The sequence below is a fragment of the Chiloscyllium punctatum genome, chromosome 6, assembly GCF_047496795.1.
Source record: "Chiloscyllium punctatum isolate Juve2018m chromosome 6, sChiPun1.3, whole genome shotgun sequence".
Lineage (NCBI taxonomy): Eukaryota > Metazoa > Chordata > Chondrichthyes > Orectolobiformes > Hemiscylliidae > Chiloscyllium > Chiloscyllium punctatum.
In genome coordinates, this window is record NC_092744.1 from 61,246,877 (window position 1) to 61,266,836 (window position 19,960).

The 19,960-nt window shown below is 36.9% G+C and overlaps 1 protein-coding gene across 4 annotated transcripts; it reads left to right on the forward strand.

The window, feature by feature from the left end:
• The first annotated feature begins 27 nt into the window (after positions 1-27).
• Positions 28-18,951, forward strand: serpine2 (serpin peptidase inhibitor, clade E (nexin, plasminogen activator inhibitor type 1), member 2). 4 transcript variants are annotated; one of them, XM_072572764.1, is made up of 9 exons: positions 28-143; positions 5,535-5,819; positions 7,179-7,406; positions 7,904-8,098; positions 10,815-11,013; positions 11,262-11,362; positions 11,447-11,533; positions 14,064-14,153; positions 17,770-18,951. In XM_072572764.1, exons 2-9 carry the CDS (start codon positions 5,564-5,566, stop codon positions 17,805-17,807), a joined length of 1,194 nt encoding a protein of 397 aa, XP_072428865.1. In that variant the 5' UTR covers positions 28-143; positions 5,535-5,563; the 3' UTR covers positions 17,808-18,951. The 4 variants fall into 4 exon arrangements, with proteins under 4 accessions (XP_072428865.1, XP_072428866.1, XP_072428867.1 ...); XM_072572765.1 differs by lacking the exon at positions 28-143 and adding an exon at positions 148-227; XM_072572766.1 differs by lacking the exon at positions 28-143 and adding an exon at positions 149-223.
• The last annotated feature ends 1,009 nt before the right edge of the window (positions 18,952-19,960 follow it).

Consider the following 19,960-nt stretch of genomic DNA (forward strand, 5'->3'; position numbering starts at 1 on the left):
GTGTAAAACCCGGATTGGAGTCACATTCGGATTCGGATACCGGCTGAAACCACTATCCGGACGGATTGGGATTTTGAATGAATTCCAGATTTTGTGGAGGCTCCGACCGCTGGCTATTCCTACTTGTAAGGAGGGGACAAGAGGCAAGTATATATTAAAGTGTTCTTGCAATGTAATGTTGGCTCGTTCGAGTTAACTGATTTTGAGCAAGGGTAGTCTGTGTGTAAGTAAGTGGGTCTTTACCAAAAAGAATTACAATGTAGCTTGGATCTTTGTCTCTAAATAAGCTAATATAGTTTTGAACCATTGGCTATTGTTCTGGCTACTTACATGGGGGTGGGGATGACTTATACGTATTACTTTTTCAGTTATACTGAGTAGGTAATGCACAGATCTTGGAGTTGTCCCTTTTCTTCAGAATTGAAGAAAAAAGAATTGTTGTGAATGGTAATTTTGGTTTTTTTTAAAAAAAAGTCCTGGAAAACGTAATTTTGCCCAGTTTGCGGGTTTGAAACTGCAGATTATTCATCTGCTTTAAATAGTCTGCAAAACACTTGGTACGTTTAGTACCACTTTTGTAATCCCGGTCGTTTATTTGGGTTTTCTACCTAAATTAATGTAGTAGTGTACATCTCGTCATTGTAGTTTGAAAATTATAATTACATTATTTGCAAGTGGTAAACCAAACTAAATTAATGGGTAGTTTTAATAATACGTCAATGTAAAGGGTGATACTTTAAAACTATAAAACTCTGTAGTTACAAGTAGTGAAAGTTATTACTTTGTGCTATTTGGTCTCCAGTGTATAAAATTCTGAAATGCAGTTATTTAATGTTATTGTAAACAGTCTTATTTAAGCTCTAGTCATGCTGCTTTGAAGTTCTCTGTGACCTTTCAATAAAGGTATTGTACAGTTTTCCTTTAGCTAAGGAAAGTAATTATTCACTTTAAAGAATTCTTGCATACTTGCTGAGTCTGCTTTTTTTTGTAGAAAATGCATAACTTTGTTCTTCACTGAATTGGAGGAAAATGCTTTAATTTTTAAATAACTGGTTGTTTTTGTTCAAGAAGCTGCTTACTCAAGCACAGCGAAGCCAGTCGCCTATTACAGTGGGGGGAATAAAGCCATGATTAGCAGCAGAATTGAAAACCAAAAGATCGACCTGCATTACAGCAGAAGCGAGGATTTGGTGGTTTGATGATCAGTGTTGTATAATCAATGGAAACCAGGGATTTCCTCTCAACAGGGCAATCCATGTTGGGGGAGGGAGTTGTTTTTCATAAAAGTTTAACTATTTGCATGTTGAGATCCCACCCTAAAGAGTGGGGGTGGGGCAAACTGAGGTATTAAAAATCTTCGAGATGAGCTGCTGCAAAATCCTGCATGGGTGTGCATTTAAACCATTCTCAAACAAAATCCTCAACAGCCCTCCACCTCTGAATAAACTGGAAACTATTCTGAAGATCTGAAATTCAGTGACTGGTAAAGATCTATTCTTTCTCTTCCAGTCATATGTATGCTTATTTAAACTGTCTTGTCTGCAGAAAGTTAAATTGGTTATATTACACTTTTTTAAAGTAACTTGTAAAAGGCTAATTGGTGAAGAACCAATACTATGTACTATTAGAGCAAGGTGCAAAACATGGTAGTTGTGATGCAGTCTGAATATAGAGATACTGGTATTGTAAGGGGATGACTGATGTGTGCTTCAGAATATTTTCTGAAGCTGTATTGTTGTAGACCAATGAAAATAGAGGCACTGCTGAATGAAGCAGGTGAGTTCATCCTGAATAGTTCCATGATGTGGCACTCTGCTCTACACTTTGTCTAAGTGTTTTCCCCCAAGGAGCAAACAGTGGCTGCACCTGGAGGACCATTGACTTGGTGAAAGATGCTCTCTGGTCCACCCAAATCCTCCTTGGCCTTTCAGAACAAGGAGTTAACTCTATCTGAATGCTGCAGACTGATCAATCCCAAGGTCCAGGACTGTGTTGAGGGACACAAGTTTGGGATAGCTACTACCAAGGCATTGTGGAGGAATTCCACTGAGGTCATTCTGCTGAAATGAGGGTCTGTTCGGTTATTGGACCCCCTCATGCCTCAAATGCATACAAAATAGCCTTGCTGAAATAGGATGCCTTGGTTTTGTTAGATAATCAGTCCAATGATTTTGTTTCCTTGACATGCTACTGTACAGAACCAAACTGCATTTGTGTCTAAGGTTTTTATGTATAAAGTATATCTTTGAAAAGAAGGCAGGCCAAGTAGGTGGCAAGTGTTTATTGTTCACTTCCTTTCCTTTTCAGCTAATAATTCAAAAAATGATCCTGGTTTTTTTTAAAAGAATTAATTAGTGGAAAGTTAGCTTTGAAGTAAGCACTGATCTAAACTGGAGTCAAAGGTTGGCAAGTAAAGACTTCAGGCACAGTCAGAGGTTACTCCTTTGAAAAGGCAAACAAATCTGGAACTCCCTGAAAGACGAACGGTTTTCTATTTGTGACAGTTGGTAAGTAGACAATTCAACTGAACAGTGAGCTGAATATACAAGGTTCAGAAAAGCAAATATGGAAAAAAACCTAATAATTAATAAATAAACCCCAAAGGCTGGTAAGAGGGGCCCAAACAAAACTCTGCACAGAAGCAGAGGATATAGTTGAGGTTTTTGATTAACAGTATCTTTTTAAGGATCAGAGCACCTTGGTTGTCATAAATGAGGAGATTGGTTTGACATTGAAAATTTTACAATTGATAAAGAGGTGTTATTGGTTGGTTATTGCAAGTTAAAAGTTAAGTCATTGGATCCAGATGTGATTCATCCAAGAAGACTGGAGAAAGCAAGTCTGCAAATTGCAGAGGCACTAGCCCCATTTGTCTTGCTTAGACCTCTAGGTGGTGCTAGAGGGCTGGAGAATTGCAATACAGTATCATTCAAAAACTTAGACTTTAAATTGCTGTTTTATCACATTTTAGTCTGGGGGGGGGGGTGGAGAAAGAGGTTGAGTAATATTTAGCAGCAATTAGTGTGCACCATGGAAAAGTACAAGTTAATTATGAAAAACTTCCATTAATTTCTCTTTGGGAAGTTAATGTTCAACTAGATCAGGAGGATATTATTTTTGAAGAGGTTGAGCTGCACCTAGCTTTCAAAAAGGTATTTAATATTGTTCAACAGACTTGATGTGGCAATGGTGGAGTGGTAACAGTAGCAGATGAGTAGGCCAGCAGCCCAGGATAATGTTCTGGAACACAACTTGCTAGAGAGACTCATCAGGTCTGGCAGCATCTGTGTGAAGAGAGGTTTTTCTCCAGTGAGATTAGATTCCCTCCAGTATGGAAACAGGCCCTTTGGCCCAACCAGTCCACACTGACCCTCCAAGAGTAACCCACCCATTTCCTTCTGACTAATGCACCTAACACTATGGACAAGTGAACTTGGCCAATTCACCTGACCTGCCCAGCTTTGGATGTGTGGGAGAAAATGGGAGCACCTGGAGGAAACCCATGCAGACAGAATGTGCAAACTCCTCACAGTCGCCCAAGGTTGGAATCTAACTTGGGACCCTGGTGCTGAGGCTGCAGTGCTAACCATTGACTCACCATGTGAGTTTTGGAATGTCTTGGGAACACTGGTTCAAATTCCACTGTGGAATTAAAAATCAATTTTAAGTCTGCAGTTGAAAACTCCTGTTGGTTATGGTGACCGCAACCTTTTCTTAAAGGCCGGTTTACTCATCTCGCTCATGCCAGTAAATCTGTATCATACTGGCCACTGTGACTGCAGATCAAGAGTAATGTTAACTGTGTCAGTCTGCTCCTGAAATGCTGAGCAAGCTGCTCTGTTAAAGGGCAATGCTGGCCTTGGCAGTGATGGCCACATTCTGTGAAAGGAGGGGAAAAAGGCTTTGTATATGAATTTGTGGCTAACAAAACTTAATTGCATTATAAATAGCTTCAAACAGGGGAAGTTGGTGAACTACTTTCAACAGGTGACATGAAGTTGAATGTTTACAATGTTTTGCCAAAGTTTAGTAAAACATTGAGAGAATATAAAGTGGGTGCAGGTGTGGAGGGAACCTGCATGTAATAACATAAGCAAGACAGGTCATAGATCTTAAGGATGAACTGAGGAAAAACTCTAGGGTATGGAATGTACAGCCTGGACATGCAGTGGGAGCAGGCTCAAATGAGGCATTCAAGGATGCATTTGTGCTAAAAATACCCAACATTGTGGGGATAAATCAGCAGAATGGCACAGAATAATGCTCCGTTACCAAGCTGGTGCCGTAATGATGGGCTGAACTGTGTAAGAGGCAGCCATGAAAATCCCTTCTGTGATTCTAAGTACTTTCTAAATGGTATTTGCCAAACATGCAATGAGCAGTTTTCTTTCACTCACGTGGTTAAGATTTAGAAGGCAGTGCCTGTAGTATGGTAGTGTCAAGCTTCAGTTGAGACATGTGAATTGGATTCTTATTTGACCATGAATGTAGTGAAGGGTTACAGGAAGACAGGCAAATGACACTAAGTGAATGCTAATTTGTAGAGCTAAGACAGGTATAGTGGGTTGCATGGCTGTCTCCTATGCTGTAAGAATAAAATAGATATTAAAACTTTTTGTTTTTTGAAAGTAACAAATGGTGGAATCTGAAAATTGGTTCTAAGCCTATGACATTTTTGGATTAATTGTTAATTTCTTGTGTTGTTTGGTATGATTAGATCTTTTGGCTGCAATGGTTCTAGGAATTTGCCATGTTTGAGTCACTGAGCTAGTTGACCTTTCAGGTGCAGGTCATTGGGTATTTCTTTCACCTTATTCCTATGAAATCCATCTGTTCATCTACACGTAGGTGAAAAGAATAGTGTGCTAACAGCAACAGTTCAGTGTAACACTTTAAATGGTAAATGCATGATTTTTAACTCGTTTGTTCATCTATTCTGCTGTGCTGTGTAACAGCTTTGAGACCAGTTGCAAAAAGGAAAGTCCCTCTTTGGAATTTGTGGTTTGTTTTAAGGAGCGTTCCTGGAGTAGTATTGAGAACTAAATGTTTTTGTAACCCCCATACAACTGTATATCAGCTGCCCAAATTTAACTTAACTGGAAATTTGGAATTAAGTTACAAAAAAACACTAAAATGCAACACTGAAAATGATTTAAGAACAATGACTGTTACCTGCATCAACCTTTGAACTTGTTTCACCAATTGATTGGTAAATCATCACAATTAAACCAATTTTAGAAAAATATCTTCAGGATTTGGTGTAGTTTGAACTTCAGAATGGGATATTTGAATTGTAGCTGTTTCACTCATTATAGTAAAAACACTTTGGGTATTCAGATTGTTCGGTTTGTATTGTATTCAAATTACACATTGTATGCAATTAGTGAAATGTTTTTAATATTGAAATAATATCTACTTTCCTCTGTATTTAACACATGGCTAAACTGATCAAATTTGCAATCAGGTAGTATTTTTGAAGAATTAAGTTCACTTTTGCAATATGGTTTGCAGACTAATTTTTTTTTATTTTGCAGATACGTATCAAGATTAATAGTGAATCACAATGGGCAAAGTAGGCATCTTGGTCATCCTCAGTGTGCTTATAGAATCTGTTCACTGTCAGTGGAAGCACACTCAAGTATCAGAATTTGGGTCAGACCTGGGGATGAAGATTTTCAATCAAGTCGTTAATTCCAATCCAACAGAAAATACAATAATGTCTCCCCATGGAATCACTTCTGTTCTTGGGATGTTGCAGCTAGGTGCTGGTGCAAGAACAAGACAACAATTGAACAATGCTCTAAAATACAACTCTTATGGTTTGTTAATATTTAACCTTTTTTTATAATTTATCAACTGTCTCTAATTCAGCAATTTTAATGAGATCTTTTACACCTTGGGCCATAGTAGCCAAAAAGAAATTGGGTTTGCCCTGGGCTCTTTGAGAGGGGTGGAGAAAAAGCTCATTTGATGGCTATTACTTTTTGATTGTGGTGACCATCAAGAGGCTTCCAATGCAATAGTCCATTCTGTCTTTTGTTAGAACACCCTCTTTCTCTTAGTAGTTCTAAAAAATAGACATCTTTAAAATGTCTATTCCAGTTATAAGTGGACATGGTAACTGACTTCAACTTCTGTCATACTGTGCAGGTCAGGTGAATTGACCATGCTAAATTGCCTATAGTGTTAGGTACATTAGTCAGAGGGAAATGGGACTGGGTGGGTTATTGTTCAGAGGGTCATGTGGATTTGTTGGGCCAAAGGGCCTATTTCCACCCTGTGTAGGGAATCTAACCTATATACACTAGTCTTGGTTAGTATTCTCCAATTTTTAGTATTGGTTCTTTCTCTCCCCTTGGTCTGTTTTGCTTAGTCATGCCTACATAACTAGTTAGCACTGATTTTTAATATTCACTACTTATTACATGGCTAATTCAATCCATTTTAATCACTGATGTAATCCCTGAGTTTTGTAAGTTGTCCACAAACACTAATGTTTCAGGCACTGCCTTGAAATGATGGTTTTGGTAGAAGCTTGTAATCATGCCTGTCGTACTTGGAACCCCAGTACCAAAATGTGATTGTCATTCCAGATGACATTAGTTTGGTTCAGCAGACACTGTTGCATTTGCACTCTGACAAGTCAGGAACGTGTTTTTGAGTTTCATCCAGTAACCAAGTGCTTGAAAATGTAACTGACTTTCTAGGCATATTCTCCTCAATAGAAGAAACTAACATTTCAATTTTAACTTTGAAGTTGCATTTAGTGAATGTACTTTGTACAAAATCATCCCCAATACTAACATCAACTTTACGTTTCCATGATCAGCCATGTTACCAAATTAATTTCTCACCTAGTAAAATCAATATAAAATGTTTTGATTCTCTCAGGCAGGTCCTATTTGTGGTGCTGAATAATGCAGTTAAAGTACAGGGTATTACTAAGTAATTGTTAGCACCTATTGTTTCTATAGCAAGATGGATACCATGTACAGTAAATGGTAGTTGGATCACATCAAATATTATTTAAATTGTAGATGTTTTATTGTAAAAACACTTTGCATGTTTACAGTAGATACTTGGGTTCCCATTGTATTCAAATCTCAATTGTATGCAATTAGTGAAGTATGTAGAACAAAAGCATACTTTTTAAAAATATGATTTTAATTCCTTTCTAGGTATTTACAAAAAAATCAAAAAGATACACAAGTCTTTAACTGAGAGCAGAAATCAGGACATAGTAACTATTGCCAATGGATTATTTGCACCCAGTGACTTTGCAATGGAACAATCCTTTCTCAGAAAGCTTCAAGTTTTGTATCAAGCTGCAGTGAGAAATGTGCATTATGAAAATCCTGTGGAAGCTGCATCAGCAATCAACTTATGGACTAGGAATCAAACTAGAGGTACATTGTTCATCTATAGAGTAGAGAGAACACCAATACAATCTGTTAACATGTCAGGGTTTTGTGCAGGGGTGGGAAAGTTTTGGAAATGGTAGGCAATGTGAGAAAACTTGACTGACCTGGATGCTTTTGATTAAGTTAGTAGTGGTGTGTGTAAATTCATTGAGATTTTAGTGTTGCATTTTAATGAATTATTTATCTGATTAGTATGAAAATATATTTATATCTGGTTTTAATGTTTACTTGATGTAATTATCTTTCATGAATTGCTTTCTAAACTTGTTTGCACTCATTCTTTTTTAGTCACTGTGGGACATAGGTGCCTGTATATAAATATTTTCAGGATTTTTCTTCTAGGTGATAAAATCTCACCTGGTATTTGCACTTTGACATGTTCAATTTCAGCAAATCATGATATTTAACTGAAAATTTGAAGCCCAATGATTATATCCAACTACCTGCTTCACTGAAGTATTAACATTCGGTCTGTTTTGTAGGTATGATTACAAATCTAATTTCTCCATCAATGCTCAGTGAAACCACCAGGCTAGTGGTGGTCAATGCACTTTTTTTCAAGGGTTTGTGGAAGTCACGGTTTCTCCCAGAAAATACGCGCAACAGGGATTTTTATGCAGCTGATGGAAATGTGTATCAAGTTCCAATGATGTCCCAAAAAGCAACCTTCAGTTTTGGTAAGTGTGTGGTATTATTAGAAAGGCTATATGTAGACAGATGTTCTCCAGTTGGATATGGATTGGTGAACACACGTGGAAATCATCCAATCTACACAAGATGTTCAACAAAATGTCAGCAAGATTTGCTCTTTCACTTTTAAATGTATAAAGTGATGTATATTAACAAACAAAGTTGTTTGAACACTTTAGGTTTTCTCTATTTTAGAGAAGTGAGGGAAGAAAGCTGGAAGTTACTGTATTGTTCCCTATTATTTGTATCGAAGATCAGTGGTTTTGTGAAATCTGGTTCCTGGCTGAAGTTGAGCCAATATGTAAAAGCTGTAACATTGCATGTTGTAGAGCAATAACATTATTTCTCAGTTGGATTTCAAGACTGTTTTATTGCTGCCACCTGAACATTAAAGGAGTTGGCCTTTTACTGACAAGCAATAAAACAATTATCTGTTAATCTGTGTTACTCATTAACTTTCATTAAGCTAGCTGTTTGTTAGAGAACTTGGGCATTACTGAAAAATGACATTGTTTTAGTACTCCATATAACTTTAAAATATGAAATTGATGCCTACTAAAGGAGGATTGTTTTTAGTGCATGTTTTGGTACAGGCCTTTCAATAAAGGTTATGATTAGCTAAATGACAATTTAACCAGGAGATTGTGAGGATTGCAGATGCTGGAGAAGGCAAGATTCTATAAATTGGCATTGGAAAAAAGCATAGCAGGTTAGGCAGCATCTGAGGAGTAAGAGTCACTGTTTGGGCTTACCCTTTCAAAACATCCTGATGAAGGGTTAAGTCTGAACTGTCTGAGGAGCCAAGAGTTCATGTTGTTTGACCTGTGCTTTTTTCTAGCACCACACTCATCGACAGTAAGTTAACTGTCAAGCTGGTTTTAATTAAAACTAGGTGGCTCTGAGCAAAGATTTGTCCTGAATGTGCCAAAGAATGGCTGTTTACTAATTTTAGACTTAAAACAGTTCAAGTTTCTCTTTGCAAAGAACCAGTTCGTGTGTTAAAATGCATAACCTCCAGTAGGTGTGCCTGAAGCATCTTAAATTGCTTGTCCACAAAATTATTAGCCCCCATTCTAAATCCAATTGCAGAATCACATTTTAATGTTTGGACACTGGATAATGAGCTTTGCAAGCAGATTGCTTGGGTACAGTCTAACTCGCTGACTTGTGAACAGCTGAATGGGGCATGTTTTGAAGTAATTTGCCACTCTTTGGGATGTATGACCTATATAGCTAGTATTACATTTGCATTGGCACATTTGTATTGTAGCAGTGCAAGCCTGAAGCTAAATTTGTGATTGAATAGAGTTTGAGGTATGAAAAAGCTCAGATTTAAACACTTGCAGGTTAGTGTTGTAGATCTTTAAATAAAAAGTAAGTGAGGCAATTTTGTTAACTTTCAGAACTTGGGGTTGATATAAAATAAATGAGATGACTATTAAAATTGCTAGAGGTTCAGGGATTTAAAGATAATTCTCAAGTTTGCCAAGAAAGTTTAAAAGGAAAGAAAAAGGCCATACTTTTTTAGAATTAGCAAAAGTTTAAATTGGGTTTAACAAAGACTATAGCTGAAATTGTAAGGGAGTTACTCAAACACTTCTGCATGTCAGAAACCAAATGCAGAAGAGGTAGAAAATCTTAACTCTATTTTCCTCAATTGTAAATTAAAAGATAAACAAAGGGAGAACTGCCAAGCTACCAACATATATGTAGCTGAAAATGTGTTGCTGGAAAAGTGCAGCAGGTCAGGCAGCATCCAAGGAACAGGAGAATCAACATTTCGGGCATAAGCCCTTCAAAAAACCTATGTAGACTGGCTGCAGAATAGCTCTCTTAAAGGTACCTTTTATTTTAAAAAAAAAAAAAGCCTGTCATAACAATAGGCATGTTAAAGCAATACAGCAAGATGAAGGCTACCTGATCAGGTCATTCCTTGCTGTATATAATGCAAACTCAGGCTCAAGCCTGCCATTTTGAGTCCTGAAAAGTGCCCAAATGAAGGTAAAGAATCTCTTAAAAATCTGAACAACAGGTGAAGTTAGCTATTTCATGCTGCTATTCTTTATTGGTGAGCACATTAATGTTGCTACTAAGTGTAGTCAAGTCCAAAATTATCTGCCTAATGAGTGATTATGGTATATGGATTTTTTTGTGGCAGTATGGTGCTGGATATATAAATCAGGTGGACTGTATTAAATAGAAGTCCCTTTGGCTATTTGCAAGATACTTACCCTTGCTAAACTTGTAACACAATGTCTGTCTGATGTTTAGATGTGATTTTGAGAATGCTAAGAATTATGCTGATTTATGTCCATCAAGATTATAAATTTGTATGTGAATTTGATCATCCTTGTCTCCAAGCTTAAATGTTCACTAAATATAATTGTCACTACCAATTGCTACCTTTTCTCTGATATGACATTTATAAACTCTTCCCTGAACTTCAATGTTATGAAAGGAGTGCCAATCTGTTTTAAACCTAGCTTTAGTAGACCACAACTGGTTTTAGAATAGTTCATTTGTGTTAAACCCTATATTTTAAGGTAGAATTTAATGGTTGATTTGAATTTTGCTTGTCTTTGTTAATCAAAACCATACTGCATGCATGTAGCTTTTAGTCAGCCAGGTTTTGCATGTTGGAACTTCTTGAGTACAAGAGACCTGGCATATTCAATGCTTAAGACTTTTTTTTGTTGTCTACAGGTATGGCCATCACACCAACTAATGTGAAATATTATATCCTTGAACTGCCATACCATGGAGGCACTATCAGTATGTTTGTTGTTATTCCTGAGGAGTATAATACCCCACTCTCTATAATAACTCCTCACCTTGATATCCAATCCATACATGGCTGGAAGCGAATCATGAGAGAAAAGAAACTTGATATTGCTTTACCCAAGTAAGTATGAAGTCTGTTTTTAAGCATGTAGAGTAAAAAGTGAATGGTCTCATTCTAGATTTTAATGTGCTTGTTTGAAGCTTGCTATCTGTTTGGAATATAACTTTTTAAAATTAAAACAAAGTATTTGCACACTAAGATTGGGTATCTGGTTAAAATTATTCATTTCTAGCTGTCCCATTCACTTTCAAGAATGACTTGCTGTAAACAAGCTAGTGTACTAGCAAATGTTTCTGTACACATTGTAGGTTCACTGCTGAGGCAGAGATAGACCTGGAGCAACCCCTTTCAGCTCTTGGAATCACTGATATGTTTGATCGAACTAAAGCAAATTTTGGAAAGATTTGCAGTAAGTACTTTTTCTGTCAACTTTTTTCCAACTGTATTTTATGTACTTTTTTAAAAACTACCTTTTTTGACAAATATGTTGCAGGATCTGGTGAACTGTATGTTTCACAAGTACTACAAAAGGCTAAGATTGAAGTGAATGAAGATGGAACTAAAGCTTCAGCAGCAACAGGCAAGTCTTTCGGCATTTCAATTTTTCTAAAATCATTTAAAGGACCATTTTTTCCTTCCAAAGAAGTATACTTGTCATTCTACAAATATGGTAGAACTGAACATTGTTCAATTAGTGAGCTTGACATGATAAATTCTTTCCTGGGAAAGATGAGCAAACATGAAGTAACAGTTGCGACTGCCAGCATGGCTTGCTGCCTGAACAAACTGAAGAACTTCTGCTTCAGTGTATTTAGTTGTCCATGCACAAGTTGAAACAAAAATGGACTAATAAGTGAATTTCTTTCAATCACCAATTTCCACTCCAGTGAGTTCAAAAGTTACCATGAAAGTACAGTTGGTCAATGGTTTTGGTTTGTTTTTAAAATTGTGCTTTTATTAGAACAGTGTTTATTTGAACTTTACATAGCTGAGTGCATTCCTCCAAGCTTTAATCCAGCTCCATTTGATGGTTTGTACTATGGTTTGATTGATATTGTGCTCGCCTGAATCCAAGTTTCTAACTCAAGTAAAGGCTGGTGCTCTGTCAGGTACAGTATTGAAGAGTAATCAACCTTTTAAATATGGTGAAATTGTGAGGAGTCACATTTTGGATACTCTTATTTAATTTGCTGAAATAGTCAGCCATTCCTGTTTTCAGAACAGTGTAAAAAAGGTTTTTTATCTTGTGAACTGAAATGAGAAAAGAACTGCTTTAAAAACAAAGGACTAGTCAGGGAGTTTTCAAGCAAGTAACTGACATTTATTGTAAGCAGCATTTAATACAGCTCTTTATTCCATAATGGAAGTCTAGTTTGCAGATGAGCTGGAGCCAAGGTGAGAGTATAAATGTTGTTGTTTTTGACAACAAGTAGCTGGTCTATGGCCTATGGATTAGTGTCCAGTTATCAATGACAAAGGTCTTCAGACAGGCAGTTAAATTAATATAATCAGCTGCTTTGGCAGAAAAATTCATTTGGACCTCTTGGAGAGGAAGCTATTTTTGCTCTCCAGTTAAAGAACTTCAAGCCTGAAAAACAGGTTATCTCTTGTACTTGTTGCAAGCTGTGACTGATTTTCTTCCCACTTAACAAGAGGGTATCAGTTGCCCTGTGCCTCCTGCAATCACATGAAAATATCTGGCAAAAGTAGCATCCTGAGCAGCTCTGCAAAGCACTGAGCTGTTTTCCCAGTCTCTCCCTCTGCTTGTAACACCTAAATGTTTTTTGAGGGGTAGTTTAAAGGAATTGAGTTAAAGTTTTTAACTTTAAAATATGGCAGACCTCATTCAGAAATAGCCAAGCTCTGTCAACCTGTGTCAAAAAAGGTAAATTCTGGGAATTGTGCAAAATAGGGATGGCTCAGTGACTAGCACTGCTGCCCACACAGCACCAGGAACTCTGGTTCAATTCCAGCCTCTGGTGACTGTCCATGTGGAGTTTGCACATTCTCCCAGTATCTGCATGGGGTTCTTCCGGGTGCTCATCTTTGGATTGTGGGAGGAAATCTGTGTGGGTCAGGTGAATTGGCCATGCTAAATTGCCCAGTGTTAGGTGCATTAGTTAGGAGGAAATAGGTCTGGGTGAATCTCTCTTCAGAGTCAGTAGGGACTTGTTATGCCAAAGGACCTGTTTCTACACAGGGAATCAATCTTAAAATTAAGCTTCACTAAATTTTAGGCTTTCCAGAAATTCCAGGGTTTGATTTCATGTGCTACCCCAGTGGGATGTAACAGTAGCAAATTCAATAGAAATGAGAGCCGTGATTTGGTCTAATTCCAAGTTCACCAAACTGGTGAAAGGTTGTCATGTGATTGTGCTAATCAAATTGTGTAGTTAGGGTGTGCTGGTACTTGATCTGAGCTCTGGGAGTTCACCAAACTTGTGCTGAACTGAACAGTGCTAGTCACTGATAAGAGTTTTTGAGGCAATTGGAAATTATTTGTGTAACTGTACCATGAGAGATTGGACCATGAATGCACAGTTGTGTATCCAGCAGGCTATGTAATCTGTGCATGAAGCTTTGGATGTAAATCTGCACCATTCAAACTGCTGAGAATTTTTCCCTTTTTGCTGCTTGCACTAAGGTGCAGAGGTCAAAATGAGCTAGGCTTAGTTTATCTTTTTGAGGTGTGCTTAAGGACATGCACACATAGCAGAGTACTGACATGAGCAGCATCTAATTTGTTGGAAATAGACAGCATGTGTCATGGAAAATTACATAGCACTTTCCACCTAATAGAAAACTTTTTCTGTAGAAATAGTCAGGTTTCAATTCATGGCCTCAGCAACAGTTTTACTTTTATGAATTAGTGCATTATATGAGCATCTGACTTCTGATGGTGGCTTTTAAAGATAAAATTTTGCATGTCAAATGGCAAAATAGTTGAAAGTTATTATAACAATTTGTATAGATTTTAAGCTTTGAATTCAATAAAATGATGGGAAGAACAATTTAGAATAAATACTAGATGGCTGGAGTTATTGTTCTTTGTAATACAATGTTTAATTAATACCTAATGCTATGGTTCAGCTCAGTTTGTCTTTTTATAGCTGCAGTTATGATGGTAAAATCTTTGAGGATTATTCCTTCATTTGTGGTGAACAGACCATTCATCTATATTATATGGCACAATCCTTCAGGTGGGTAACTTTAAGTGATATTACGATTTTGATATTAGCAAAGGCAATATTTTTAAGTTGTTTACAGCCATTTTATCAATTGGTTGAAAAATTAAGTTGAAGGTTAATGTTTGCAGAGAATTCAAATGATCTGTCATACTTAGCTGAATTTAAATGTAGGTTTTGTCACTTTGATAAACTTGTTTTTTTTTCAATCATTTCTTCAGAATGTCTCAACTGTAGTAACCTTAAAATGCCCTGAAGTTCTTCAACAAAGGCAGCCTGAAGCTTGCACAGAATATCAAGCTTCCTTTGCCTTTTACTGGTCTTTTTTTTTTAGTGATATTATGAACAGTGATTTGAGTCTTTAGACTGCTGCAGCTTCCTTCTCTCAACTGTACGGCACTTAAACAAGAGACCTTTCAGAACCTCTTGTCTCATTGCTGTAAAATAAAATAAACCATGTACATTGGATTATATTGTGAAATGCCAAAAATCTGACCCTTGGAGTTTTCCAGTATGAGCTTAAGAATCTCCAGACCTTCAATTGTCTGCAAATGTCTCAAAATAAACACCACATGTCTAACTCTTCAAGCACCACTTAATGGGATAAAGTCTTCTGTACAGCCTTTGTAATTCTATCATCTCATTATTTAACGATAACAGAACTGGAAAATTTGTAACTGGCTGGAGTTGAAGAATTTTTACTGTTTTCTAAAAAGTCAATGAGCAATCCCATATCTACACTTTTTTTTAAAAAAACCCAGGATGTTGTATTTGAGATGAATTAGGATGTTACAGCATCCAAAACTGATCATTGGCTCAATTTTTAAAAAATTGAGCTAATTTTATTCACCTACATAGTATGTGGGTTTCACTGGCAGGGCCAGCACTTATGTTGAGCCATGTTGTCCTTAAAGACTAAGCTGCCTTCCTAAACTACTGCAATCCACTTGATGTAAATAAATCTGTTCTTGTAGTCACAGTATTCACTTGCTTAGTTTAGATTCCTGTTCAATGGTAATATTCCAAATTGACAATGGGAGATTTGCTCGTGGTAGTATGATGGAGCTCAACTGTGTTGAGCAATTTGTTATTAAAGTATTGCTTTTTACTCCTTCCATCACTTTTTTTAAAAATTGGCGATCATGTAAACTGGGACAGTAATTGGCCAGATTGGATTTTCTTGGAATAAGACATACCTGAAAATTTGAGGTTCATGCCAGTGTTTAGCCATACTGGGACAGCTTGGCTAGGGCTCTAGCAAGTTTTGGAACAAGTCAGTAATTGCTGGTATATTTTCAGGGTCTGCAGCCTTTTAGCATTAGGGCCTCAAGACATTGACATTAAGTATGAAGTGAGCTGAGTAGGCAAAGACAACTCTGGTCCTAGGGATCTCAAGGTGGCAAGATGGATCATCCATTTGGCATTTCTGCTTGAAGATCACAAGGCACTTGCAACAATGGTGATCTGGGCTTCCCCCATCTTGGATATTTTTGGAGCTGCACTCCCTAATGAGTTTTAGTTGCCCACCACCATTCATGACTGGATATGGTAGGAACAGCAGAACTTAAATCTGATCCAGTGGTTATGGAATTGCTTAGCTCAATCAATTACTGCTTTTGTTTTGGTATGTAAGTAGTCCTAGTTAAAGTTTAACCAGTTGACAACTTTTTTACATGTGCCTGCTGCTGTTCCTGGCATGCCCTCTGAACTTTTGTCAACCAGGATTGATTTCATGGTTTGCTATTTGGAGTGGGATCTATGCCAGCCTGAAAGCACTTTTCCTTTTTTTTGCTAATGCCCACCTAATGTGAAGGAGAGTTGATGTGTTGTGCTAAAACATTGTTGTATAACATGCAGTATATTCTGCAGAGGCAGGACTTTGTCTCCCAGAACTCTCCCTGTCACTGCTTATGTCATCCGTAGATGTATATGTAGCAGGCACTTGAACATCAAGTCAAATGAGCAAGTTAATTCTGAGGAGGTCAAGCCCCACTGCAGTGTTAAAGACTCAGGCACTTCCAGTGGATCTGCCCTACTGATGGGACAGAACACTGAATATTGGTAATTGTTGTCTTGGCCACTCTTTCTAAAGTACGGCCTGAGAGGATGACTGTCAGGCTGTTCTTGACTACATTGAAACCGCTCTCCCAAATTTGCAACAGGCTGCCAGGTTTTAGTCTAGGCTCTACAGTGTCAAGTTGAGTTTTTGCCCTGTTGGTTCTAATGTCATCTGAATTGATCCCAGAAGATCTGTTTGGCTTTTATTTTAGGATTTGATGCAATTGAATAGCTTGAGGTAAGAGTCGACCATACTACTGTGGATTGTGTAGGCCAGATTACAAGATTGTAAGAATTTGCTCATCTTGCCACTTTTATACAGTAATCAATTTGTTCCGTGCTGTTGTCACCGGTTAACCAATGGAAATAAATATCTCTCTAGGATTGTCTGTGGTTCTCATTTCATGGAGAAATAAGTACAACTTACCCTCTTACAAATAATTCCTGTTCTCAGCTCTGTATGCCAGTCACTCTTACTATTCCATGCAATGCCTGATATAAGCAGCATTCAAGGATTCTAAGAGGAGATAAACCAAAAGTTTCTTTTGAACTATGATCAAATAATAGCTGTATTGTTTACTCTGTGCAGAACACTACCTGCATTTTCTATTTAAGAAAGGTAACCTTGCCTGTTGACCTAATTGTATGGAATAATGTGATGCCCTCACTAGGACAAGTGAGGGAGGTTAAAATATGCTTCAAAGGACCACTGAAAGGAATAAGTGTATATGCATGCTTGTAATAAGACTGAGCCATTCAAATGTATACTGTTGCTAATATGCAAAATGCTGTTAAGTTGTTGTTTTTTCTGATTGCCACAACTTTTTCCAATAATTGTTTACATTGTTTTGAGTCCTAGTGTGGCTATTTAAAAGCTAACCAGACATTGATTTACTGTCAACAATTTTACCTTCATTTTATTGCCTTTCTATATTAAACTGTAAACCACTGCCCTAAAGTGCATGTTTTTAGCATGCACTGAGAAAGGCAAAAAAGTTAAATTCTACAAGCTTTTTTTGTGCATCAATTCTCTCATCCCAAACCATTTTTGGGTCTCGCTTCGTTAGCACTAAATCAGCACAGTTGATTTGTCGATCTAAATTTGGAAAATCTGGCTACTTTACAATGCTGAACCAGGCAACCATGAGCCTGGGGCATGGGTGGTAATTGTAAGATTCTGCTGCTTCTGGTCCCACAGAATGAAAGGAGATAACTTTTGTAAAGTGGGCAACAGCAGCAGACCCTCAAGTGAATTGGTTTAGGCAACTCCAGGTAAGGAACCAATAGGTGAGGGATCATCCTCAACATGATTATTCTACAAGAGGTATTTAAACAGAAGTTATAGATTCTTGGTCATTTTAAAAATGACTTTAGATTCTATTGGGAAAACAATTTTAGCACTAAGATGTACAGACTTGCATCCCAGATGTTGGTACTAGTTTGTGGGAATATTAAGGTTTTTAAAGCAATAATGCAATGCTTAATCAAGTATTTGAGGTGTGGATTAACTGAAGTGATAACTTGGTATGAATTACAAAATAACTGCTTTTCTTTTTCTGACTTGCTTATACAGGGACCATCCTCTTTATTGGACAAGTTTCGAAACCTTAAGCCAATTTCAATAGGACACATTTCAAATGCTTTTCTACTATAAATGCAGGAAATGTCAAATTGCTGCCTTCCAAGTGGCTTGGTGAAATGCAGTGCTAATATTTACAACACTGACTTTAAGAAAGGAACAATGGCATATACATTTTTTGTTTGCTGTGCATTGAATGTTTAATTGTAGTTTTTAAAAAGTTGTCTGTATTCAGTGTCCTTTTTTATACAAATGCAGTATTGCACCTGAGGAACACTAAGCATTTGAGTTTTTTTTTTGACCAAGTATCATTGGTAGGAAAACAAAACAATTTTGAAATGTTACATGAAAATTTTGAATTTTGTTTGTTTGGGATATGATCAAATTGCCTGAGTGAGAAACTAAATGCTTTCTTAAAGATAAAACAATTTTTTTCAAAAGAAATCAAGTGTGTTTTTCTACAATTTTTTTGGATGTACATCAGTTGTGTAGAACAAGCAGCTTTTGATTTGTGTTGGAAAATTACCCACCGTCCCCATTCATGGAGATTCTAAAATTATTTCAATTGCATGTGGGGAAAAGTTTAGCAAACATCTAGAGTTGTACAGTAATTCATACTCTTCTCCAGGCTAAACTTTAACAAGTTTGGTAAATACTTTAGGGTATAAAGTCTAGAATTTGACAACTGTTGTGTAAGTTGCTTCCCATCTGTCTTTTTAATAGTAAATATTTTGAATTCCTGGAAGCAATTCAAATTCTGACTAAATGCTGGAGTAATAGTATATTAATTCCAACACAAGGCGTTAAATGTGGTTTGCTGAATATTTGTAGCAAGTCCTTGCTATTTTAAATATGTTATGCAATTTCATTGTTAAGAATGAGTTTATGCTAAAATAGTTGTTCATGACCAATAACTTCCCTTTAACTGTTAATACAATTGCCCTACCTGGATGTTGCTGCCTCACCACTCATCTGTGGAAGTGCATAAACATACTTTGTATTCTCCTACATGTATGGTATGAAGATATTTTAAATGTTAAGACTTTTGATTATAAATGGGAGCTCCGGTTCAAGATGTAGGTTTTTGTGCTGACCTAATTTTGAATAGAACATTTGATGTTCCCATTCATTTTAAAAGCTTTTTAATAAAATGAATTTAGTATTGTATCTATTTAACTGCCACTTGTCGACCAAATTATTTTAAGAAAAGCACTTTGAAATTATAAATACAGATTTTAATGAGTTTTCTTGGTTGCAAAATTAACATTCAGCTAGAGTTCTGTATCCAATGAATAGTCTTCAAATTTCAACCTCCTTCTCTGGGCACTGCTCCAGAAGTCTGGAGTACAAAATCTATACAGGATAAAGTACACTTATGAAATAACTTTTTTCCAGCGTGGCATATTTAAATTGTTTGAAATAACTTGACAAAGATCTAGATAATGTTAATGGTGCATATGATTGCAAGTTAACTGTCTTAATGCCACCTCTCATCTTCTGGCAGTTGATCAAATGTGTTGTAAATGCTTTGGCAGTGTTTTGAAGGAAATGACATGAGACCTGTTAAAATGGCTTCTAGATCTCCATTGTGTAAAGTTTCTCATTCCTATAACTTTAGATCAATATTTGACAGTAGTTTGAGTATGGTTTTTAAAATTCAAAAGCCTCCCTGCCTTGAAACTAAGCAGAAGTTGTGGGTTCCAAACTTCACGACCCCTGAATCCATGTGGGAATGACTTATAAACACTAACCTTGCATAGTGTCTTTGCATAATGTGTGAATCATGCAACAGTTGCCTGCTCAGTTGGTTGGACAGCTTGTTTGTGATGTGGTGTGTTGCCAACTGCATGGATTCCATTACTACATGCAGTGACCTTGAAGGACTGTCCTTTCCAGCCTTTCACCTTTTTTCCTGAGGCATGGTGCCCCTTTAGTTAAGCCACCACCAGTCCTCTCCAGGAGCAGTCCTATGGTCTGTTGTGGGACAATGGCAATTTTATTTTTATCACTGGATACTAAAAATTAACTTTTTTGGCTGGATGTGTTAGTGGCTAATGCAGTTAGTTACCTGCATCTTTTTTAATGATTTTACAACCAGAAAATGGAAATTGTAAGTCTTTGTCTATGGAAATTATTTCTGATCCATTTACCTTTTTCAACAGAACTCACTTGCTATTCAAGCACA

Excerpts from the sequence above, each read along its gene's own strand:
- serpine2 (XM_072572764.1), top strand. The coding sequence starts at position 5,564 with ATGGGCAAAGTAGGCATCTTGGTCATCCTCAGTGTGCTTATAGAATCT. Across the intron at positions 5,820-7,178 it reads TCTAAAATACAACTCTTATG|GTATTTACAAAAAAATCAAA; the intron begins GTTTGTTAATAT and ends ATTCCTTTCTAG. Across the intron at positions 11,014-11,261 it reads CTTGATATTGCTTTACCCAA|GTTCACTGCTGAGGCAGAGA; the intron begins GTAAGTATGAAG and ends TACACATTGTAG.